General features: G+C 42.5%; 2 protein-coding genes across 4 annotated transcripts in view; one reads left to right on the forward strand and one right to left on the reverse strand.

Moving 5' to 3' along the window:
• Nucleotides 1-23,946, forward strand: part of ETFA (electron transfer flavoprotein subunit alpha) — a 29,005-nt gene extending 5,059 nt beyond the window's left edge. Inside the window, exons 2-12 of the mRNA XM_064722402.1 lie at nt 667-816; nt 2,569-2,650; nt 2,758-2,840; nt 4,294-4,393; nt 5,589-5,699; nt 6,835-6,936; nt 7,751-7,819; nt 8,808-8,890; nt 19,589-19,654; nt 22,939-23,019; nt 23,833-23,946. Of these exons, the coding sequence (XP_064578472.1) occupies nt 667-816; nt 2,569-2,650; nt 2,758-2,840; nt 4,294-4,393; nt 5,589-5,699; nt 6,835-6,936; nt 7,751-7,819; nt 8,808-8,890; nt 19,589-19,654; nt 22,939-23,019; nt 23,833-23,871 (966 nt within the window). The 3' untranslated portion in view covers nt 23,872-23,946. The remainder of the gene's footprint in view (nt 1-666; nt 817-2,568; nt 2,651-2,757; nt 2,841-4,293; nt 4,394-5,588; nt 5,700-6,834; nt 6,937-7,750; nt 7,820-8,807; nt 8,891-19,588; nt 19,655-22,938; nt 23,020-23,832) is intronic.
• A 138-nt stretch (nt 23,947-24,084) lies between these two features.
• Nucleotides 24,085-25,117, reverse strand: part of TMEM266 (transmembrane protein 266) — an 82,971-nt gene continuing 81,938 nt past the window's right edge. For all 3 annotated transcript variants that reach the window (XM_064722398.1, XM_064722400.1, XM_064722399.1), the window contains exon 12: nt 24,085-25,109. In XM_064722398.1, coding sequence (XP_064578468.1) covers nt 24,550-25,109 — 560 coding nt within the window. In that variant the 3' untranslated portion in view covers nt 24,085-24,549. The remainder of the gene's footprint in view (nt 25,110-25,117) is intronic.

Here is a 25,117-nt window from a genome sequence, read left to right on the forward strand (position 1 = left end):
TTTCATTTTTGCTTTAGAAGCTCAAGTTTGTGTATGTATGGTGAATTGGTCAAAGTTGTTATTTAAGGACCATTAAATTGTGGTGGTAGACTAAGTGCTCAAACTTTTTGAAGGAAAAGAGGGAAAAGTGAACCTGATGCCTGTAAAGATTTCTCCTAGTGTGTTTTCAGGCTGTCAGCTGTTGCTGCTTAATTTTCATACAGACACTGCATAAAATTTGGCCTCTAAATATAAAAGTGGGCTCTGTAGCTAGATTTTGTTTAAAACTTATAATAAGACACTGCCAGAGAACCACCCTAGAAAACCAAGTAAATATTTATTTGCAACTGTTTATTTCCTTGTCTAATCCTCACTCTTTAAGGCACTTAGCTTGAATGTAATGTGTTAAAATGTTTTTCTTAATTTTGTTCAGTATTTTCCCGTGGAGTTTCAGTTTAAGCACAGCATGTTACAGACAAGCTGAAGTCAAGCAGATTTGTCTTTTCCTTTTTGTATCACCCTATGGATTCTCTTTACTTAATAAAAATTATCTAGAATGAGCCTAGCAGTGTCTTACAACTTGTGTGAGTGATGGATTTCTGTGAAGCCCATTGGAGCAGGTTTTTATTTCAATGCCAGGTTTCCCACTGGTTTTATTTCAATGCAAGTTTCTCCCTCGCTTTGCAGGCGTCGGTGCTGCGGAGGTCGAAGAGCACCTTGGTGGTGGCAGAGCACAACAATGAGTCCCTCTCAGGCATCACCCTCAACACCATCACTGCAGCAAAGAGCCTGGGAGGGGAGGTGTCCTGCCTGGTGGCTGGCACCAGCTGTGACAAGGTAGGAAATGCTATTTTCATACCAATGAAATAAAGAATGCAGTGAAACAACGCTTGGCAGCGTCTCGGGCAGCCTGGAAAATAATCTGTAGTCAGGAGAAAACGTGCCAGGAGTTGCTAATCTGCCAGAAAAGTCCTGCACTTGGAACTGCTTCTCTTCTGAAGAGAAAATATGGATATAGATTTCATTTCACAGGGGATGGTATCAATAATGGGTGTTACATGCTTGAGCAAGCAAATTTTTATGGGACTAAAGGACAATTAACTTTTAAAACAAGATATATCTCTGTAAAGTTTAAATGACAAATAGTGCAGTGCTAAGAATTTGGAAAGAAGCTTTTGCTTGTTTAAATGGAAACCAGCAGAAGTGAAACAACAGTGGTAAATTGGGCTTTTGAGCAAGTTGCTAATTTCAGAATTTCAGGTTGCAAACACTTTCTGCACATCACAAGTTGTGCAGAAAGTGTTTGCAACCTGAAATTCTGAAATTAGAGCTTCTTGACTTCATCACACAGCTCACGAATGTAAAAAGTTCCTTGCACATTAGCTGTGCATTTTTAGTGTAATTTTGCCAATTCTAGAGACAGTATAGTTAGTACATAAGTGGCACTTTTATTTCAACATGACTTCATGTTGTGTGAGCAGTAGAAGCACAAAAAGCTATGCCTAATATTTACATACTGTTCTGCACTGTTATTTTGAAAGCAACATGTAGTATCTCATGAAGAAGGCATACTTAGAGCAGCTTATTCACACATAGGTGGAGAAACCTCAGTAGCTATTCAGGTGTTTGAGGTGGACATGAAGCAAATATTTATCTAAATCAAGAAAATGAAAAAGAAAAAAGGGACATAATTGCCTGACATGTGTGTCTTTAATTTTCTTTATTCTGTGCACTTGCATAGGAGAAAAATGTTTGTGAATGTTTTGTTTGTTTGTTTTAATGCTAAATATATGGAGTCTGTGTGTTGTGGTGGAAAAAAGTATTTTATAAAAAATGAAGGTTTAGAGATTTTTATTTAAGAGCCAGATACTCTGCAGCAGCTACTAGGGATTTTTTTTCTTTATTTCCTTTTGTTAATTTTTGAGGGTAAACTGATACTCATCAAACTCAGTAAAACTACTCTGTTCCTGAACGATGCATGTGGTCTCCAGACCTTGCTGTCAGTCCTCTTCTCTCTGATCTGTACTAACCCTTTTATCATTTAAACTTCACTTGTGCCAATTCAAACGAAAAAAATGCATAAATATAAATTGAAAATACACATTGCTTCAGTGGGCAAAAAGTCAGATGCAAACAAAGGGTTGCTCCTAGAATTTGGACAAAAATCATAACAGCATTGTACATTTGTATTTGTTTGTATGGTAGATACTGACTGAACTTAAAGTAGGATTTGTTTCTTGTGATTGGGTTGGAATACTGAGCAGTAATCCTCCAGTGTGGCTGTTGTTGGCTGCTGTAAGAAATGCTGGGATTGCTGTGGAGCCCTGCATGCAGCAGGCAAGGTTCAGGCAAGTTTTCCTGAGGCTGATTTGCTCCGTAGTTCTCTGATTCACAAATTCATTTTCATTATCCCATAAGGAGCTGTGCTGTAGATCAGAAGACCTGCATTTTATTCTGTTCAGGTCTGTTCTGATTTTGAAATTCATGTACTTTTGGTTCTGGTTTTATGAATCTGTAGACTGTGAGCAGTGGGGGCTCCCTTGTTATGTGTTAAAACACAAACTAATAATAATTCACTTGTAATCACAGGTAGCATCAGAGCTCAGCAAAGTGCAGGGTGTTGCAAAAGTTCTCGTGGCTCAGCATGATGTGTACAAGGGATTTCTAGCAGGTGAGAGTTGTTCTTACCTATTCACAAAAGAAATTTATTAGTGTGTTTGTGTTTGTGATTGAAAATAAGATGGTTGTAAATTCTGAGCAATGTATTTTTATTCTCAGAGGAGCTGACTCCCTTGATTGTGGAAACTCATAAAAAATTCAATTACACCCACATTTGTGCCGGAGCATCTGCCTTTGGGAAGGTGAGTAGATCAAAGAGCATCAGAAAGTTTTTGTAGAAAAGAGACAGACACTGCTGTATGTAAGAGTGTGAATCAAAGGCCTGAGAGAGATCAGCCATGGACACTTCTGCATTTACAATAGTTTGCTTAAGAAGTCATTAGTTAGATTTCATGATTCACGTTTGAGTTCTTTTATGATCTGATGTGAAAAAAATAGTGTAGAAGAAATGATCTGTGGTAACCTGCCAATCCTATGGACACAAGGCAAAATGTGCAATAAGGCAAACCAGATTAAGTGATCTGAAAGCATGAAAATTGTAAGGAAAAGCACAGCAAATTGGGATGAAAAATCTGTTATTTGCATGTTGAAATGAGAGTGAGCAAACCTATTGGAAGCAAACTTTTTTTTGGAGTGGGATTTGCATCTGTGATAGAATCATGTGCATTAAAATGTCTGTAAACAAATATAAATAACGCAGAGCTAAGTTCCAGCCAGGATGGTTTGTAATGAAAATGCGATTTTTATTTTTCAAAGCTTCTTTTTATTTTATTGTGTTTATAAGTACATGGAGAGGCTCAGTACTAAGAATCTGGGCAGCATTGTGGTGCAGTAAATTAGAGGAAAAGGATCCTTCAGAAATCGTGCCGCTGTAGGACGGGCAGACATCGGCCTTCCATCTGCCTGCTTTCACTTCCAATCAATAGCAATCCATATGCTTGTGTTTTTGCTAGGAGAAATTAAGCCTTAGGTTTAAATTTTTTTTCTTTTTTTCTTTTTTTTTTTTTTTTAACTGCAGTGTCATAGGAGTTAATGGCTTTTGCTTTAAAGCTTACACTGCTATTTTTGAGTGCTTCATGTGAGTGAAGATTTTAGACCTGGGCCTTTTTTTCTTGTACCAGATTAGGAGGCAGACAAAAAGCAAATAATCATCTTATCATTGATTTCTTTATAATTTCTGCTGCTCTTTTTAGCCTTCTTCCCACTCCTAAAGGTGCTAAGTAATTTTCTAGAGTAAGTTTTGGAGCAAGAGAATATATACTTTAATATTTAATTTTTGTTTTTTTTTGCTCTGGAGGGAAGAGTGCAGGGTTTTTTCCTATAATTTCTGGCATCTAACTTCCAAAAGCACAATTTTTTTTCCTCTGAAGTGCCAAGAGCTCAACAATCCATAACTGTCAATTTTCTGAGTAAGTGGCATCTATATTCAGTTTTAGAATATTTGAAGCAAATAAGTCTCCTAATTTAAGATATTGAATTACGGGTTTACTTACAGTAAGTCTCATAAAATGTCTAATGTTATTACAGTAATGGGGTTTTATTTGGCTGCTAAGGCTACATGAGTAGCCCTTCAAAAATCTTAGTTCTATATGTCTCAGAGACAGCATTATATGGAATCAGGTCAGCAGTGTTTTTTACTGACTGTGTACATTTTAGTTAGCTTACTTTGCTAACTTTTCATCTCTTAATTTCTAGAATCTTATTCCCAGAGTGGCTGGCAAGCTTGATGTTGCCCCTGTTTCTGACATTATTGAAATTAAGTCCCCAGATACTTTTGTGAGAACTATCTATGCAGGTGGGTAATCACAAAAGCTGTGTGATATTTGTCCAGTGAAGAATCCAGTAGTGCTAATTTTTCTACATGACCCTAATGTTAAAACCTTGGAATATGATAGGAATTTTCCCTTTACAATCTCAATTGCTATGATTCATAAAAAATGAAGCCTGGGGATGGACAGGATGCTCGCTGTGTGAGAAAGGAGGTAATTCCAAGGGCTTTGGTGGAAGCATGTCAGACCCATGTCTGTCACCTTAAGGAACAGAATTTGGTCCCATCCTTTCCATGTGCTGTGTTTGTTAATGCCCTTCTGATCAGGTTCTGGAAAGCATAAGACATCAGGTTAATTGTCCAGCTTTATTTAATAGGACTTGCATTAGCTCTGATTTAAGATACCACAGGGTTATTTTTTCTAATTACGAAGACATTGAGTGAATTATTTCTAATATTTAATTACCTTAATTTGTAATTATTTTTTCAGTCTTGTTTCTTTAATGCTTGGCTGACACTGTGTTTTATTTTAGATATTAGCTCATTAGCTTGTGTTTCTTAATTTTACTGTAAAGTTGTACCACATGTACCAGCAGGGTATTATATTTTGAGTTATGGTCCTGGAATGTGGTTTTGTGCTGCACTTTAAGTTACTTTCCAGTAATTCACAGTTTCAAGATGACTTTGTTTGTGAATAGCTGAATGTTTATGAATGTTGCAGCAAGTTTTCTTTTAGCATTCTCTGCAGCCTCCAGTGTGAAGTATTGTATTATATTATAGAGACAAACACAATCCCACAGATACTTGGGGGAGGCCTCATTGTCTTCAGTTCTGATGAATTCATGCAACAGGATAAAAGATCTACTTTGAATTATAGACATTCTTTATGTGTAAGAATGGCATTTTCAAAGTTGTTTTTTTCATCCCTTCTGAAATTTAAAATCTCATTCATAAGAGATGATTTGAATGCTTTGTATCCTTTAAAAATAGAGGATTTGTATTCATACTTTAGAAACACAGGGCTAAAACATCAATTAAAGTATTTTTAATCTCTATGAAGTGCTAAGTTTTAGTCATCTAAAACTGCATTTTTGGGAAGTACCTTGCTGGATGCTGCATATTCCAGTACAACTGCTAATGTGGTTTTGATATTAATTTTGGGGTTTTTTTAAAAGCACAATATGTCTGATAATATTTAAATTTTTAATGTCCCTTTTTTTAGGAAATATTATTTGCACTGTGCAGTGTGATGAAGCAGTCAAAGTGTTTACTGTACGGGGAACTTCATTTGAAGCTGCACCAGCGAGTGGGGGCAGTGCCAGTGTAGAAAAGTGTGAGTATTGGTTCTGGGGTGCTGTTTTGTTTAATAGAGTTAGTTTTGCTCACTGCCTGGTGATGTTTTCTAGAAGGATTTGTCAAAGCAAAGTGATTGTCATCATGTAAGCTTTATATTTTTAATCACAGGTTGCTTGCACTTTTTAGTGATGTCTGATAAGAGAAGATAGAGATTATGTGCACAGTTACTTCCTTTTCTTTGACCAGAAATGGAGATGATCTGTGCTGAAATCCATGCTTGTTCCACTCGCTGCCTAAACGTCTGCCACTGCAGTCTTGAAACTAAGGAAGGACAAGTTACAGCTGTTTGAATAGCCAGATTGGTTTTCAAAACAAGACTGAGCAAAAATAGAAGTTTTGGTTTAATCATATTGCAATTGAGATAAGTCATTACATCATCAAGCTAAATTAGTGGCAGTTTAAATTGATTTGAGAATACAGAATTTTAGATCAGTTTTAACTGTATCAGTTCAATTTACAATTTAATGAAGCCAGTGTAGCTCAGATAATTGAGAAATCCAGTCAAGAATGACAAAGCAGTTGAGGTTGGAAGGGATCTCTAGAGATCATCTAGTCCAGCCCCATGGAGCAGGTTGCCCAGGACTGTGTCCAGTCAGGCTTTGAGAATGTCCACAGCTGGAGCCTTCACAACTACTCTGGGTAACCTGTTCCATTTTGGTGACCTCTGCAGTTTTTCACTGTGGGCCTTAGTCCCTGCCTGTGAACCATCCTGTATTTCCTAACATCTGTGGTTGGCGGGAGTCAAGCGTTCCTGAATGAGCGTGTTGCACTGCTGATGTTGCCTGATTGACTTGTCTGCCTGTGATAGTGAGGCTCACACTTGTGCTGGCTTGGTATCAGTGTGGGCCACCTGTAGAGCAGAATTCCTTGTGCTGCAGTTTGTACTGTAGTTCCCTGAACACAGCAGAATCCCTCATGGTGCAGTTTGTACTGTAGTTCCCTGAACACTGCTGGTGAATGAGGCTCGTTCCTCAGTGCCAGCAGAAACTGCAAAAGCTCACAGCAGAATTGGTTCTAGAATGAGCTCTGAATTGAGCTTGAGTTTAGGTTTCAGCTTGCAAACACATGCTTTCTCCTTCTCCTTGTGGGGTTTGCTGCTGTGCTGGATGCAGTGACGCCCCCGCCGCCCGTGGGGATGTCGGAGTGGATCGAGCAGAAGCTGACGAAGAGCGACCGGCCGGAGCTCACCAGTGCCAAGGTGGTTGTGTCAGGGGGTGAGTGATCACAGAGAAACTGGCTGATGCTGCACTGCACTAATGGGGCCTCTTGGTAAATCATGTCTGTAATGGGATACATTAGGAAAAAAAAAAGAAATGATGATGTAGTTCTCAAATATTCCATGGGAGCTACTGGGGAAGCACCCGACGTGTGTATTGTGTAAAGAGGTAATACAGGAGTTTAGCATATACTGGGAGGCTTTGTAAGAACATTTTCATATTGGATGAGCCTCTTGAAAATTTTAGCAATATGAATTGTTTTTTAGATGGAAATTTATCATGGTTTTTCATGTATCAAAATTTATCATGTATCAAAATTACTGCTGATCATTTCAGTCAGTCTGAACATTATTATGTAATGATCTTAATGATTTAAAAACCTGTATTGATTGTGTTCTGCTCCTTAGGTATCAAGTGATGGACTGTGATTTTTACTGTATACCTACAGCTAAAATGATTTCTTACTAATCTCACTACAGTGTTTTGTTCCTGAAGCCAGCAGAGGGAGCACAAATTAGTTAAAAAAATTCTGTTTCCCTGGTTTTGGAGAGTGACCTTGATGGTGCTGTGTGCAGGAAGTGAACAAGACAGAGTGGTGTTGGTTTATACATATGAAATATTAATGCCAAAGAAAAAAGCTAAATCTCCAAATATTAAATACTGGTTAGTAATGTATCCAGAAATACCCTGTGCAGCCATATCTTTGAGTCTTTGCAAATGCTAATACTCATACAGAAAGTTTACATAGGCAAAAAAAAATTAAAGCACCATATTCTTCTTTCTTGATCTTCTTTTTTTCTTAACTTTTAAGGGAGGGGCTTGAAGAGTGGTGAAAATTTTAAGTTGTTGTATGAACTTGCGGATCAGTTGAATGCTGCAGGTAAACTTGTTTTCCTCCTTATTTTTTTAACCCTGTTTATTATATTTAAACAGATCACATTAAAACCAGAATTAATCTTAAGTCTTTTATTTTCACGTCTCTATCAAATGGTTAAAATGCTCTTAGTTTAGTAATAGATAAAGTTTTATCAATTATATTTAAATACCTGTGTATGAAGCAAAATATTAACCTGTAATATTCCCTGTGCTGCTCAAATCTCCAGAACAGAAGCTTGCAAACAAAAAGTGAAGTAGTCATAGCTCATTTTGAAGAGCTGATACTCTCTGCATACATCCTTTTCTAGTGCTTCTGTACAGAATTCCACTCACATTGTTGTAGTTTGAGTGGCTCTGCCCTTTTGCTGTGCTTTTGTATTAACAGGAGAAAATCAACTATATACAATGTCTCAGTGAAGTTTTTTCTATAAAGGCTGGGAAAGAAGGAGAAACGATTTGCTCTAATGTTTTAATTCCATTAATTTCAGCATTCACATGATTGGCTTGTTTTTAAAGTGGTGTTTTTGCTAACTAAATGTCCATATGGCATTTCTGAGTTTACTATGATATTTTTCTTTACCATGCCTGATTTTTGAGGTTCACAGCAATACAAGATAGCACATATGTTACATTCGGACTTGAAGGAACATTTTGGGAAGGCATTTATGGGAAAATCTTCTTTTGACAAAGCAACAAGAAAAAAAATCATGGAAATATGCCAGATTGAAATCCTTGGTTTAAATATATGGCCCTTTGGTGCTGGGAGTAGGGATTTCCTGTTGCTTATGAAGTGCATTAGCACTTAGTATTTGGAGGTTTTTAGCTAGTGGTATAGAGAGGGATTACCATAAGAGCTTTTAAGAGGGAAGTTTTTAAATATGTGCCCTTAGAGTGTGGGACTCTTCAGTAAAATACACGGGCTTTTATGGTGATATAAATTTGGCTTGCAAGTATTTTAAAAGAAAACATTGAAAATATTTTCTTTCAACCAGTTGGAGCTTCCCGTGCAGCTGTTGATGCTGGCTTTGTTCCTAATGACTTGCAGGTCGGACAGACGGGCAAAATAGTAGCACCAGTAAGTATGGAAATATCTCTCATCCTAGGGCTGGGATGGTTTCTAGCATTTTCCTTTAGAGCAAGCACTTAGAGATGAGCTGAGTCTTAATTCCAGGCCTGACAGGAGCATCAGTGTGCCCACTGTGATGCTGTCACTCGACAATGCGCTTACAAAATGACAGAAGCAAGCTTGGATGAAACCTCTGCTTTGGGTGAATGGGATGTGTTCTAACACAGCTTTGTCAGGGGTTTGCATGCTGCATTCTTTCATAGCTGCCTGAACCTTCCTTAGCTTCCTAGCAGCTGGCATTGATATGCTAAGAGATGTCATTGCTGATGTAAACTCAAAATTACATCAATCCGTGGCTTGATCTCTTGCAATTGTGTGTTCTGGGTTTTTTCAGGTGATGATTATTAAAAAACTTTTAGTAACTGTCACTGAATTATTGCAGTACACTCAAAGCAAAATTTTTGTAAGAAATGAAAGTGCAAGAAATTTAAGAGAGGAATAATCTGCAGATTGGCTGCTGTAGAGTGGAATACCAAGGACATACTCTGAGTGGCTCAGTACTGGGCAATAACATGCTGCACATATTTTTCTGCTATTTCTTCATTCTGTATCACAGGGAACTGATTTCTGTGTCATTGTCTCTGTGTGGACCTTTCTGTCCTGCAGAAGTCTGAGACTTCTTTTATTGTTCTTTATGACCTGAGGACATGCAAAGAAAGCTGCAGCCAGATGAGGCACATTTGAGTGTTTGTAAATAGGAAGGTACAAATGTAGCACATTTGAGTGTTTGTAAATAGGAAGGTACAAATGTAGCACATTTGAGTGTTTGTGAACAGGAAGGTACAAATGTAGCACATTTGAGTGTTTGTGAACAGGAAGGTACAAATGTAGCTCACCTGGCAGGGCAGAGCCCACATGAGATGTGATGGTCTGTCAGGGGTAGCTCACCTGAGCTCCTTTACTGGAGTAAAGGTTTTGTCTCTCAGTGAGCAGCTCTTTGTGTATGGCACAGAAGGCACCCAGGAGCAGCTTTTATTTGTTAGTGCCTTAATGAGACCAGAAGGGAAGAGTGAGCTGAAACTTAGTAGGAAAACTCATCGTATTTCAATTGCTGCATTTACCAAATCACAACCATTTAAATAATACTAAAAAGCCATGCATGTTCAAAGCCTTGATAGGATCCTGAAATGTTTTGCCTTTGCCATTGCTGCAAATTTAAGCAAACCATGACCATTCTTTTTCTAGTAATAAATCCAGCAGGATAGAGTAATACTTCGATGTCAAAGACAGGAAATTGTGATTCTGTCGTCACCTCTGTCTGCTGGGTTTTCTTGATTTTCATGGAACAAGATGTTCCATGCTTCTGATTTCTTCTGTCTTGAGTTGTGGATAGGGATGTTTGCTGCTTTTTTTAAAGTCCTCATCAGAGGCCATCTGATGATGACCCTGTGGGCCTGAGTTGAGCTATTTCCAGACATGCTAGTGTGTGAACCTGTAAATCCATGTGATAACCAACTGCTACTAAACACTCCTTCTGAGAAGCAGACCTATTGATAAGACTAAGGTCATTCCAAAATCTTGATAGCAGTGATATTATTAACCTCTGCTGTGTAAGGAAATTGGGAAGTTCTGTGGATTATAAATGCAACCCCAACTGTCTCTGCTTACCAGGGTATAAGCTAAGTGTCATTTAAGTGTGTGTTTTGAAAGGGCATGAGATGGGACTAACTATCCTTAGTTCTTCTCTACCTAAATATCCATTAATGAGGTGGAGAATATGAATTTGAAGACAGCTCAGCTCTGGTTTGTGTATTAAGGCTCAACAATGAACATTCTTTCCAGAGTCAAGGGCATATAAACAATTATGTTGAAAGAAAAAAGGCTGGCTTTTGATGATGATACAATGCTGTATTTTGCCACAGATGGCACATAGCAACATGTGAGAGGAGTAAGAACATGAAGCCACATCATAGGATCACATCAGTGTTGTCATTGTCCTCTTCTAGAGGATTGTTAAATAGCCTTTAGTCAGGAGTAATGGATGAATGTTAAACTCTGTGTCATAAATGATCTGAACTGACACACTTGTGTGGTGCTCTATTTGTCTGCAGGCTGATGCATTTTTCTCTCATCTCACTTCTTAACAAGTGTTTGTTAAAAAGTGAGTTGTGCTGAGTACTGGAAATTACATGCCTCTTCTTTCAAATTTCAGATATTTAGTGTGGATCTTCAAATACATGCAAGGATAGTTCAGTGCCTTAGAAATATAGAAAATATGGAATGTTAATTGTAATGGAAGTGCAAGTTGAATTGATATTAAGCCCACAGAGTTGCTGACTAGAGATTTGAATTTTTCTGTGTGTTGGGTAGGCATCTTAAATATGAAGCAGTTGAAAGCTGCAAATTCTTAATTTAACATTCCTAATTCTACTTCACCATCTTTTTGGTACTTCAGCTAGAAGTGGAAAATAGAGTTGACTTGAAGAGCTGAGCTCTTTTGGTCAGGTCAGGATGACACTGGCTGTTTTAGCAGTTCTCAGAAGATGCTTTCTCCCTGTGTGAGCTGTGCTCGGTATCAGTTCAGGGAGAGCTTGTGATATTCTGATATTCTGTCTGGGGAATTGCAAGGCAGCTTTGGACACTGGGCAGGCAGCTGAGAGCTGAGTTTTGTGTTCAGCTCTGAGCTGACATGGTGTGTGCCCTCTGGGTGTGTGGGTTTTAGGCAGGGGAAGAGTCTGAGATCCAAGAAGCTCTGGAGTCTGAGGCACGCTTGTTCTCCTGTGCAGCCTCTGCTGGGAAAGTCTCTCAGAGTGTGCTCTTGCACTCTATTAATAGCCTGCCCAGTCTCAGTGGAGGAGTGGAATGCATTGTTTTCCAGGACTCTGGAACTGGGTCAGTTTGAGACTGCAGAGGGACAAGGGTTAGTTCCAAGCTCAGCAAGAGGGGAGGTGCTTCTGCTGCTCTTTGTGTGCCTGCTGGGGTGGTTGTGCTCATCCCTGGGTGAGAACATAACACAGCTGCCTGAGAGGGCTGCCTGTGCCTTCAGCTGTGCTTTGGGGAAGGAAGGGTGGTCTTGGTCATGGCTCCTTCATAATTCTGTGACTGGCTTCAGGTTTTGAGAGTAGAGCCCAGACAGTGCCTCACAGAACCCAGGAGCTCACAGGCACAGCAGTTTGCAAATGGCTGAGGTGTCAGTACACAAACACTGCCCCTCCAGGAGCAATGGAGTTCATTTCACTGAGGTGATGGGAGAATGCAGTTAATTAAAGAGCACAGATTTCACCTTGTGGCTGTTTGAGCCCTGCTTCTACACAGCACATCTGCTCTTCCAAAGTAGCCTTGGACTGTTAAACTTCAAGGTTTTGTTCCTGTTGGTGTTTATGCATATTGTTGGGTTTTGACTGGATCTTTGGCAGTTTTTCTTTTGTACAGTTTTAGTCTAGTTGTTAAAATATTCAGTGTATTTTTTTTGTTTCTGTTAGTACCTTTTTTTTAACCTCTTGCTTTCAGGTGATTGCAGCTCCTATTTGAACATTCTGTTTTATGAAAGAGTAGGCTGATTTGTATTATTTGATGAGATGGAAGGAAATTTTTAGACATAAGTGGATGTATTAAAATATAAAATGTTTTCTTCCTAATTAAAAAAGGCAATTTAGTATATTCAGTGTCTTTAATCAGTGACAGCCATTTTAGCATATTTTTTACAATTAGAAGCCAGTTTTTCCCCACTATTTCTTATATGCAGGTGTTCTGCAGAAAAATGAAATTTGATTCTCAGGTATGTATTTTCTGTTTAAGGAAAAAGCACTTGTAAGAATGTTAAAATTAGCTGGTTTTGGATAAAAATATCCTTCCTATTAGCGTTTACTACTAAATATTACTGAAGTATATCCAGTTAGAAAATACTAAATTCCTTACAGAAATCAAGCCTACCAACATTACCTCTGAGTAACTGCTATTTTTAGATAAGAAATTTCAAATAGTCAGGGGTGTCACTTTCCCCAGTAAAAATCTTCCCAGTGCTTTCTCTCATGTTCATAAAGAAAGAAACAAGAGTAAAACAGGTGTGGAGAAGAAAGAAAGAAAGTAAAAAGTGGGATTTTTTCAGTTATTTAAAACTTGGAAATGGAACAAGAATGCTTCATTTATTAGTTCAGTATTAGCTTTTCTTACCCAAGGCATAATTAGCAAGACACTTGTTGTGCAGCCTCCATGATGCAGGTGGGGAATCCTGCCCTGCAGTGCCCCTGCAGCTGTCCCTGAATGCCCAGAATGTTCCATGCTTTCCTAGGCTTTCCCTTGCAGCCTATTCTAATGAATTATATTCTTCCCTCAGGTTTTGAAGGAAGGTGGGCTTGTACTGGGATTATCTCACTCTCAGCTTCTTGTCCCCAGAGAACAGCCAGAACCTCAGTGACACTGAGAGGTGCTTTTTCTTGGCAAGTGTGTGTATTTGTTATCCTCTGCCCTTGTAAGGATCAGCTGCTGCCTGAAAGGTGTCCTTCAAATTTAATCTCTGCAGAGTTTAAATCTTCACTCTTCTAAAATTGGTGCTCTTTCAGGGTCTGACTCTGGAACTGCCTTAGTTTCTGCTGTAGCATTTCCTAGCTGGCAAAACTACTTTCTTTTTTTAAAATTTTTTTATTTTTTATTTTAAGGTGTTCAGTAGCTGCTTGTCTTGTTACTTTCAACATTGGGTACAGAACACAGAACTAGATGGCAAGAAACTGAGGTGGAAAACTCAGGAAGGCCCAAGTTAGGAAATATGTGATGTGGGAGGAATTGCCACTGGATGAAATGCTTGTGCTGGAATGTGGCACGGTGCACAGAAGGTGGGGGCCTGCACTGAGAAAGCTCCTGTGGGCGGGGTAGAGGGGAGCTCAGTGTGGGGCTGATGTGGTAGCCAGGAGGAAACTGCTTGGCTTCACTGCTCCAGCTTCATGCCAGAGGAGCTCTCTGGCTCTAGGAGACTGAAGGAACTTCACAAGGGAGGCAGTTTACAACTGTCAGGAATTGACAGTAATAATGAGAGGAAAAGAGGCCTGTGAGAGGTGCAGCTTCAGGTGAGACACCGAGGAGTGACATGTTGGGTCACTGGAAAGGCACCAAAGCTGTGTAAGAATGCTGGAATTCGTGTTGCTCTCCCTCTTCTAGAAGAGGATGGGATCCTTTCTGAGCCTCTCAGTGCCCCCAGTATTTTCCTGAGCATCCCTTTCACTGTAGTGAGTTGCTTTTTAGCACTTAGTAGTCATCTTGCTTTGGGAGGAGCAGGTAGGGAGAGGCCCAGCATCACATCATTGACATCATTCCTGTATTTTCTATTTCTTTCTAATAAGTGACTGCTAACTGTCCTTGAGTGTTAATTCCTTCCCAGCATTTTCTTAGGGATCCTTTGCTTGTTCAGATTAGCTTATCTGCTGTTTCCCTTCACTCTTTTGTGAGGAAGCATAAGGAAACAAGGCATATTTTATTCTAGTATTTTTCTTTTTTTTTTGTTCTCTGGCCCTTACCTAAAATTACTAGCAACAGAATAAACTAATTAGTTCCCTTGGCATCGTGAGAATTGTCACTTCTCTTGTCTGGATTGTACTTTCTTAAAAAAAATTCTACTCTTTGATAAGATCTTAATTTCTTCCTCATTTGTTGCACATACAAGGGGATATTGAGATAGCAAAGTTTCTCTCTTCAGAAGCATGGTACATCATTTCTGCTCTCTTCAGCTTTGTAGGAATGTGTTATTTGTCCATCAGGTTTGTGGGTGTTATTTACAGCCCAGCAGGTGCACTTTGCATGGTACAAATGGTTGGGGCTCTTAGGTAGGTGGCAGATGGGAATAGCATTGGGAAAACCAACTGTGCTTGGGAAATTGTTTTTGGAATATCTCCTCTGATAATTCTCTGTTGTTGAAAAGTAGCTTTATGGTGGCAAACTTTAGAGAGCTGTTTGTATGCAGCTGGGACTGAATTTACAGACTGTCTTTCTCTGACTTGCTAAAAAGCTAAGGATTGACAACCCCTTTCATCCTGCATTATCCAGTGTAGCTTTTAACTCCAAGAAAACTATGTTCACAAATTGATGCTCTGCTCCTTTGGGGTTGGTGCAGAAACATTAAATTGTACTAAAATATTCATATGTGAGTGCATTTAGCTGAAAGCAATTGATGTGCTTTTCCCTGGAGAGAGAGGGAAAAAAATGCTGTATGGCCCTGCACTCCAGCAGACACCCCAGCCATGCTTAAGAGTAATTACACAGCTTGGCTGATCAAAGGTTCTTAAAGTGAAAAAGAAACTCTAGTTGGGCTCTGGTTTAGTGATGTGTGCTTCCTGCATGGACTGCCTTCAGCTGCACCAAAGCTGCACATCCTGGAGAAGTGTGTGAGGTACAGTGTAACAGACATGAACTACTGTCAAGCCAGAAAATATTTTATTGGCCTAATAGCTTGTAATTGGAAGGAATCTCTTGTACAAAGCCATTTTGATCACAAAGATTTCTTTCTAATTTCATTGTCCTTTCACTCTTGCAAAGAAAATAAAATATCTGAGCTGCCTTTAAAAACAGTGTGTATGCCAGAGGGGTTTATTAAAGTGGTCTGTTTAAAAGCATGCCATTGGTAGGATGATAAATTGGTGTGTGTTGGAGGTTTTCAGCATAATTCAAAAATTGTCATAAAAATCAATAGCAGTTGACAACATGCTTGCCAAGGAGCTGCCTCAGCTTATGGGCACCTGTGGCTGCCCTGTGGGCTCTCACAGCACCATTCAGGGGCTCTGGAGTTGAAATAAAAACTGTTCTTGTAGTTCTCTTAAGCAAATGTCCCTTACCTGCCCCAAGGCAGCCTAAGGCATATTTAAATATTCTCATAACTATACATGAAGTAATATCATATGCCACAAATTATTCTATAAATAATTGCAAGAGTCTGTATGCACAGGAAAATAACTGCATTGGTATTTTGGTAATTGCAGTCACCCACATGCAGCACTCCTGTGCATTTGTCCAAACAGCAAGTAACTGGCTGTATGGATTTGGGGCCAGATGTGCAGACTGGTGCATGTGAAATCTGCCAGTGAATAAATTGGGTATGTCTCAGGCAGAAATAGAGTTTAGGGAATGGCCAAGGAGGATTTTTTTTTCATTTTAATGATTAGCATGTAATGACTCTAAGACATAGTACAGTCATTTCTGTTGGAAAAATACAAGTCTAGGTGAATACTTTAACTAGCAACTGAGAAAGTGGATTTTTGATTTGGAATCTTGACTTTGAATAGGATCAGTTTGGGAGTTGGAGTTGTGGGGTTTTTTAGGGTGGTTGTGATGCAAGTGTGTGGTTATGAACTTGGAGGTGTGTGTGAGGGTCCTGCCTGCCACCAGCACTGTGCAGGACGTGTGGCAGGGCAGATAAAGCCTCTGGGCTGGCAGAGACACCTGGGGCTGCTGCTGTGCCCTTGGGAGAAGCCTGGTGGGTGCTCCCCATCTCTGATGTACTGAGCACTCCCAGCAGCACATCTGGAGTGTTGGTACCTCCCCGTGGTGCCTCCCTGTGCTCTGCTCTGCAGGGTCCTGCCTGTTTGGTGCATTCAGTGTCCTCTGCACCGTGTTCCCTCCATCTGCTCTTCCTTGCCACCAGCTCTCTTCTCTGGTGTCCTTTCCCTGTGCTGATGTCTGCCAGCAACTTCATGAAAATATTTGTGGCATGGCTGTGATGTTTGTACAGTATTTCCTGTGTGAAATGAAGTTCCTGAGAGCCAAGGCAATTTTCTAAGCTGATGTCATGTCCATATACCACCAAAATGTTTACTCCTTGACTTCAGTTGCTTTTGGCACTTCATGTGTTCAGAGTGCTGTGAGGCCTTTGCTCTGGAATATGTGTGTGCTGTTTTGCTGCCTGTTCTCGTGTGGCACAGTGCTGGCAGCAGCCCTTCAGTGGAAATCTGCCTGTGCCCAGCTCCAGGGAGTTGACAAATGCTGCTCCATGGCCTGGACTTTGCTCTAAGTGCCTCTAACTGGGGGCTGTGCCTGGCAGCAGGAATTAGAGCAACTTCCAGGGTTCCAAAAAGCTGGAACTGGATGTTGGTGTAAAGCCATATCTGGCTCCTGAGAAGTGTGACCCAGCCTTGGGTTCATCTGCTCTGTGCCTTGCTGGGTGTCCTGCCCAGAGGAGCTCCTTGCAGAGCCTGCTGTGTGTGCTGCTGAACCTGCATTACAGTGAAGGCTTTCAGCATGGCAGAGCCCTGGGGTACCCTCTGCAAGTGACCCTGCCCTGGGCTACCCTGCTCCTTTCTGCTTCCCTTCCTCACCTGGGAACTTTGACACAGCCATGACAGGACTCAGCAAAAGGCCTGACACAAGTTACTGATTTCAGGGAAAACATCAGAACAAGGTTGTTACTCTGAAAAGAAATAAAGATTTGAATTTCTCAATGCTTTATGTCATCTCTGGATGACCAGCTGAATTCTCCTCAGGACAGCAGTGAACAGTCCTGAAGCTTTATCATTTAGACATTGTGGGTCCTTTGGGTCCCTCCTACTGAACTGCAGAATAGATTAAAACTAAGATTTAAGCAGTCCTGTCCCTTTGACAGCACAGAAGTGTTGCTAAGAACCTGCTGTCCTGTGTGCTCTCTCTGAAAACATTGCTGAGGTGATCTCCTGTCAGGGTTGGAGCTGCCTGGCAGCACTGTTTGTCTGAAGCAGGGAGCCCAGAGCACATAACCTGCAAGGCCCTGGCCTGGATGCATAATAAGTGCTTTGAGACAAGCCTGGTGATTTACAAATGTCCTTTTAATGAAACATCCTTGTCTTTCCTAGATATTTTAATAGAATATATTCATAGGCATCTGGCTCCTGGTTAGCTGGATTCTTTCCAAAGATTGAACTTCACAATGTTAAGCAGACTGATAAGAGTATCTGGTAGTCTGGATGACTGGCACTTAATGAATTGCTCTAAAAAAAAATCAAATTACAGTAATGTGTCTTTAAAAAGAGCTTGTATTAAAGACAGCATGATGTTAGAATAATTTCTCCTGTAACATCTGTTCTTTTATTTGGTATAATTGAAATATTGCATTCTTACCATGAGTTCTAATGTGGACATATTAGGTTACATTGCAGCTGTGGTTAAAATGGATTGACCTCCAATAGTAATCCACTTGGTAAAAGCCTGCTGAGGCCAAGGAGTTTCTGAGTGTGTTCACCAGCTGTGTGGTTTTGTGGAAGGACATGGACTAGATTCCATGATTCAAAGGAAGCCTTTTTGATAGGAAATACTTTATTTCTGCTTTATTTCCCCTCCCCTTCAGTTTTCACACTAGAGAGTTTTTTATAAAAATACAGAAGAACTTAATAAATTTCATTTATCTATTCCTACTTAAAAAACCATAGTGAGCAGAATCTGTGGTTGGAGAAACAAGAGAAAGCATTTTTTTCTTTAATTGCTGTAATGTCTTTGAGCCCTGTGTGGCAGAAGCCTCTGTGGGTCTGTGTGTGAACACCTTGGTCTGTGCACGTCCTGCAGCTGGGCTTGGCTCTGCCATGCTGAAAGCCACTCAACTGTAATGCAGTTTCAGCTGCACAGTGCTGAGATTGGTTTTGATCCTCTTACATTCCCTGTAGCCCCCCAATATTATTTATTGAGTTAAATCAGATTTATATTTTCTTAGATAAGGAATACCCTTGGTATTTTTAAAAGAAATTCTGTTGCTGTTTGGGGCTGTGTCTTTTCTAAGCACATGTGAAGTACCACTTTTGGACTGCTTTTGGTAGAGCAGTCCTAACTAAATTTATGTGTTAATTTTCTGTTATTGAATGAGTTGGTGAAAAGTACTTTCCTTAGTTTTCTTCTGTAATATCAGTTAGCTGAAGAGTTCAGCTCTGACTGGAAGAACTGTCAGGGCCCTGAAATACCCCTGGTTTTGGGTGGATGATGGAATGGATGGGTTTGGGTGGGTGACAGAATGGATGACTTTCAGCCCAAGGAGAAGTAATAGTTTTCAGCTGTGAATAAAAGAGCTGACACAGATTTATTTACCTATAAATTGCAATCTCTTTTGACTGTAAGGCTCTTTGGAGATGTGAAAGTGGATCCCCAAAGTGCAGAGCTGTTGGTGTGGCTGGTGTGCCTTCTGAGCCATCCTGTGTGGGAGTGGGCAGTGGGTGGGGAAGGGAGGCTTTGGGAGGGCTGGGGAGGAGCACAACCTGCAGGTGGGCATGGGCAGGGCACCAGCCCTCTGGGGTTCCTCAGAGGTTCATCCTGCTCAAAGGGAGCCTTTCAAAGGCCTCACACCTCAGTTTCACCTTTGAGCATTCTGTCTGAGGTAAAGGCTCTGAGGGGCTTTGAAGAGCCCTGCTTTGCTCTTCAGGCAGCTGCATTACCCATCTGTAGGTTCTCTTCCCTAATATTTGCACTGGGAATCTCCAGGGTGGTGGAGAACATGAATTGCCCTGGCCTTTAGCTGAGCATGGTGGATGTTTTTGATGCAGACTTTGTTTATTTTTTTTCCCCTAATTTGTCTGTGCTCCTTTGGGATTCTCCTTTTGCAGTCACATTCCATCCCCAGGTGGGGAAGGGAACCAACCATCAGCTCCTTTAGTGCTGAAAACTACTGTAATGTAAAAACTGCTGCATGTAATTGATTTGATTAAGGTTTGTGAGAACTTAGTGAGACTGTGGTATGGAGACCAAAAATGTCTGTCTCTTGTTTTTTCCTAGGAACTTTACATTGCTGTGGGAATATCTGGAGCAATCCAACACTTGGCTGGAATGAAAGACAGCAAGGTATGTGAAGGTGGATGTACTAGAAGAGATTTTTGAGGAGGGAAGTGAGCTGACTCCCTTGCTTTTACATCAGTGCTTTAGATGGTTTTGGTATTCCTGCTGCTTTAAAACACTCTTTGACAAAAAAAGCTACTGTGGCAAAACATCTCCTGCAGTAGCAAAACCTTTGCACTACAACCCACAGTGATCAGTGGAAGCAGCTAATTGACTTTGTTTAAAAACCCACCCAAAGCACAAATGCCTGAATTCTATACAATAGTTCCATTTGCCTTAATTCCAGACTATGACATATTAATTCATGCATAACAATGCACAATTTGAATTATGAACTTACTATTCCATAAAGTAAAAGATGTCTCTGACATTCCTGCATTTAGCCATTCAAATGGAAACCTGCAATAAAATGGCAGTAAAACTTTAAAAGGTTTAACTCATTAGCTGCCAAAGCAAATAATCCAGAATTGGAATTGCCACAGTGTTGGAGTTTGGCCCACAGTGCAGTGTTTGAAAAGAGGAGCAGAGTTACCTGATTGATACTATCAAATGGCAGACATCAACAACTGGAGGTCCTGCTCCCACAGAAATTTTTTAAAAAGACTATGTGGTTTTTTTTCTATTTTCAGAGCATGAACTTAACCAAGGCACAGTTTTGAATAGTTTATAAAGCTGAGGGTTTCAAAACTTTTCAGGTAGTTTTTTGTATTTAACCCAGCGACAGACCAGTGAGTTTGTGACTGGTAATTGTCCTCAAAACCAGCCTGTGTGGAAGGATGATCTCTGCTTTCTTACCATTTGTATTTCTCATGTATTATATAAATATTCTGGGGGGGGAAATTATAAGCTTTCTAAAAGCAGGGACATGAGTGGTGGTAGCAGTAGTTGATGCAGTGGAGAAAAAACCAACCAAAATTCAATATATTAAGGGTGTGTGATGGGCAGAGGTGAAGGTGTCTCTTGAGAAGTGGGAACTGTGGCAGGGTATTCCCAAGGGCTCTGGTGAACAGCACTGCCACAGCTTCTGCCACACTCCTGGGGCACTGCTGGGCCACGGTGGCTTTGTCTGGAGCTCTGTTTGCAGCAGTTCAGGCTCCGGCTCTGCCCTTGGCTGAGTCAGGACGTGGGCAGGTGGGGTGAGCAGCAGCCCCTGCCTGGGAACTGCCTGTTGGAAGCTGCATAGACTTGATGTGACCCTCTTTGTGTTCAGCTGCTACCTTAGCCCAGGTCAGACTGCCAGGAGCACTGGGAACCTCTGACTTGAAAATCCAGACTTTCCTTTGTTACAACAACACTGAGCAGTGATATTCACCTGTACTGTAACAGCAAAACCTCTGCTTTTATGGCTTTTCCAAAGATGTGTTTGATATTTTGAGGTATTCTGCTATAACAAATAATGACAGATGAAATTTGTTGATATGAGATGCTTATTTAACCCTTCGACTTCTCCCATATCTGCGTTTTTTTAGTGTAAGCTAATGTGTCTGTTGTAAAATTCAGATTCAGTTACTGGTATTTGGAATGTGTTTTGTCTTCCTTTCAGCTAGACATTTAGGTGGGGTAGTTATGGAGAAGATCCAGTTTTCCCAAACAAAGAATTCTGCAGCCATGGGAGCTCTCTGGAGCGTCCCCTGTCCTCCCTCAGCACTCTGAATTATCTGGCATTGTGAACTTGCACACTTCAGGATATGTTTTCCAAAGCAGTCAGATGCTTTCTACCAAGTGAGATGTATAATTTATTTGTTCTTTTACAGCAAGGTAGAAAATGCAGCTTTTGAGGAGACCTGAAGAATTGTTGTTGCTTTCTTTCCTTATTTCTAATTCCTTCATGAGAGTTTCCCTATCTTTTCTTACTCAGAGATTTAACTCACGAAGTTCTGTTGTGAGCAGGGTGATGCTTTTGCTGCTCACCTGAGTTAGCAATGAGGTAGGGACCCAAATCTTACTGAAGTTACTTCAGCTAGAGGAGGCAGAGGAAGGACTAAGCTGCCAAACCAAAGCTTCAGACAGTTTTGCAAGCAATTTGTTAATTATTTTTGTGCTAAGGACAGAGCTGGCAGCCCCTGTGGTGCTGGCCTTGGCTGGGCTTCAGCTTCAGCCCCTGTGGATGGTTCTGCAAGGAATGGCAGGGCCTCAGAAGGGTCAGAGAAAGGCTTTACTCAGGGATCACAGCCTGGATTTGCTCCCTGCACTGCAGCTTGTGTGGGAGCCTTGCGTTTGCAAAGAGGGGTAACTGCAGTAAAACTGTAAAGGAGGAGAGCTCTGGGGAGAACATTTCAAGGGCAGCATTGCTGCAGCACTTGCACGTCCTTGGCCAGAGGGCAGGGCAATGCTCTGGGTACTGCCCACTTGCATTTGTGGTGGGGTCCTCTGCAGGGACTCTCAGGGGACAAATGGCCAAGAAATGACATTGCTGGGGGCCTAAAACCACAGGGTTTGTAAACGTTTCTCTTTGAGTTACTGCCACTAGGCCCCTGCTTCCCAAGCCATTAATTTTGTTGGATTTTCAGTGGAGGGAGTAGAACAGACCCAGGGAGTTGTGGTTCCCTGGGTGTGGCAGTCAGGGCCTCAGCTGCCTGTGGGGTCACAGCTGTCCCAGCCATTGTCCCTCTGGCACTGCCCCAGTCTGTGCTCCAGGCCCCTGCTTGGTGCAAGGCTCCTTCTGGGAGCTGCTGCCTTTGCTTCAGGGCTCCTCTCCCTTCCTCTGCAGAGTGCTCCCAGCCTGCTGCAGGTTTTGATGGGGACACCCAGCCATGCTGATCTTGCTGGGAGCTGTCACAGACAGTTCAGGATGATTCAGTGTAGGGCAGGGTTTAAACCAAGACGTTCTCTGGATCATTGTGTGGGGATTTGTTGTGCTGTTTTCTACTGTGTGACAAACCAAATGCTGTCCCATTGTAAGTACAGAGGCCTTTGGGCAGGGCTGTATTGTGCTTGTTGTAACTGCTGCCTCCGGTTTGTTCTGCAGTGGTGCAGCTTAGAATGTGCAGATAATCCTTTGTAGTAAATTTTTTTCTAGGCTTTTCTACAGGGAAGGATAGAAGAGATGTGTATGATGAGCAGGGAAGGAAAGATGTGTGCGGGTTTTTTTCAGGGGGATTGTGGTGTATGTGGAGGGAAGGAGGTGCTTGTTTTTGAGATGGAAAAATATTAAATGCCCAGATAAATGTTCTGCTTCTGGGGGCTTGGAGAGAATACAGCCCATTTCCTGGCTAAGACCTGGCCCTGTAATCCAGCCCCAGAGGATGATCAATATCTAGATTCATATGGTGCTTTAACTTTGCTTGCAGACCATTGTTGCTATTAACAAGGATCCAGAAGCTCCAATTTTCCAAGTGGCAGACTATGGACTGGTAGCAGACTTATTTCAGGTGAGGCTAAACTTCATGTAAGGGTAACTTTGGGAGAGCTGACAGGGGCTTACATAATATAATCCAATGAGTGTTAACCATGTCTGTGTGAGGGTGTTTGTTGTTTAAAGATTTACTTTCTGATGTCATGATTTACATGCTTAAAATCAAATCCCTGAAAGTAGGCTGTGTTGGGGGGGTGTCACAGCCAGCCTGCCTCAGTTCCCTCAGTTCTGATTTCCTGAGGTTGAACCACTTTGGAAATGACCACACAGAGGTGCCTGCATGTATTTTTAAGCTTCACAAAGTTTGGAAGTAGAGAGTTGGCAGGAGGTGTGATTATTTCTGCCTGGGCTTGCTGCCTCACAGGCTGATGCCCAGGAGGAGCTTGCAGTTCCCTCTGGAGCTCTGAGCCAGCCCTGTCCCAGTGCCTGTGTGTGGCCACACGTGTGAGTGGCAGGAGTGGCTCTGTGGAGGCATGGGCAGAAACTCTGCCAGCACTTAATGCCATTCCTGAAATGATGCCCGCTGGCTCCGTGGTGAGCACGGGCCTCTTTGTGAGCCTGAGACAAAGTCACATTCTGAAGAAACACCATGTAGACAATTTCCTTAATAAATTTTGTACGAATGCATTATTTCCACCTAATGGAAATGTAGCTCTCTTAAATAATTAAGAGGCTTTATTCAGCAGGAGTGAAGTGGGGAGTGCTGTGAGCCTGGAGTGCTGTGCTGGGTGGGAGGGTGGGCAGTGTAAGTGCAGGGCAGGGAACTGCACAGGGTCACTCTGTGGGGGTCAGAGGGGAACGTGCACTACCCTGGCACTGGTGTTTGCAGGCGGTGCCGGAGATGACGAAGCTCCTGAAGAAGAAGTGAGTGCTGGTGACGGGACCTGGCACTGTGGAGTAAGGGCAAATAAAAGATTTTACTGGAAAGAGGTGGGGTCGGTCACTGCGGTGCTGGGATGGTTGTTTTTTGTGTTGGGGTTTTTTTGGTGGTCAGTTGCATGGCACATGGAGTGCTGGGGTGGAAGAAAGCAAGACAGGGAAAGCAGGTAAGAGAAGGCAAGAGCACAACAAGGCAGGAGGCTGCATGGGTTTGTCAGTGTTTATTCCCATCTCCACACCCCTCCCAGTCACGCTCAGCCCCTGGGCAGGGTCAGGCTGGGCCCAGGCTGTCCAGCAGCTCTGTCCTGCCCCTGGCACCATGGGGCTCGTGCTGGCCCTGGACCGGTGGAAGTTCCACGGTGTTCCTGGCACAGGCTGTTTGTCCCTCCAGGCCCTGTGGGTCCATACTGCCCTAAGAGTGCTGGAGGGTCCATTGTTCCCAGATGGCCACTGTAGGTCCCAGCTGGCCCAGAGCTGGTGGCAGGGCAGGTAGGTCATGTGCCACAGGCACAGGGGAGCAGAGGCCATGCTGGCCTCGCCCTAGGCTGGTGGCCATTGCAGCAGATGCCACAGGTGTCTTCAGCACTGCCACCTCAGCTCCATGTGGCAGCCCCATGGCCAGCGTGGTGAGCGTGTCCCGCAGGAGTCCCCATGCCCCAGGTGGGCCCTATGCCTCGGGAACCCTGCCCAGCTGTGGCTCTGGGGGCCCCAGCGCCCCGTACTTCTCCTCGATCGTTGGGGCACCCTGGGGGCAGTCGAGGAGCGGCTTGAGCTGGAAGACATCAAGGCTCTCCTGGTTCCTGCGGTTGTAGACGCTGAGCCGGTGGCCCAGGTCGGGGCTGGCCCCCACCGAGCCGGCCGGGCTGGGCAGCTTCAGGTTGACGGGATCCAGCCCCTTCTGCGCCAGGCACGCCTCCTCCGACAGGGACGAGAGCAGCTCCTGCACCGCGCGCTGCCGGGCGGGCGCCAGCGGGGCCCGGGGCTCCTCGCAGGCCGCGCTGCAGTCCGGGGACGAGCCCAGGGTCGGGCTGCTCTCGCTGCAGCCCCGCGTGCCCGAGCTGGCCGTGGAGCGAGAGGCGCTGCCCGACGTGAGGCTGGCAGAGGTGCCCGTGCTGCCCAGGCGCAGCGGCACCTCCACCGTGAACAGCTCCGACGAGATGTTGGGCCGGTGCACGTCTATGGCGGCCGTGGTCACCACGCAGATGGCGGCATCGGGGACTCCGCTGTCTGCAGGG

Source organism: Zonotrichia leucophrys, chromosome 10 (assembly GCF_028769735.1).
Source record: "Zonotrichia leucophrys gambelii isolate GWCS_2022_RI chromosome 10, RI_Zleu_2.0, whole genome shotgun sequence".
NCBI lineage: Eukaryota > Metazoa > Chordata > Aves > Passeriformes > Passerellidae > Zonotrichia > Zonotrichia leucophrys.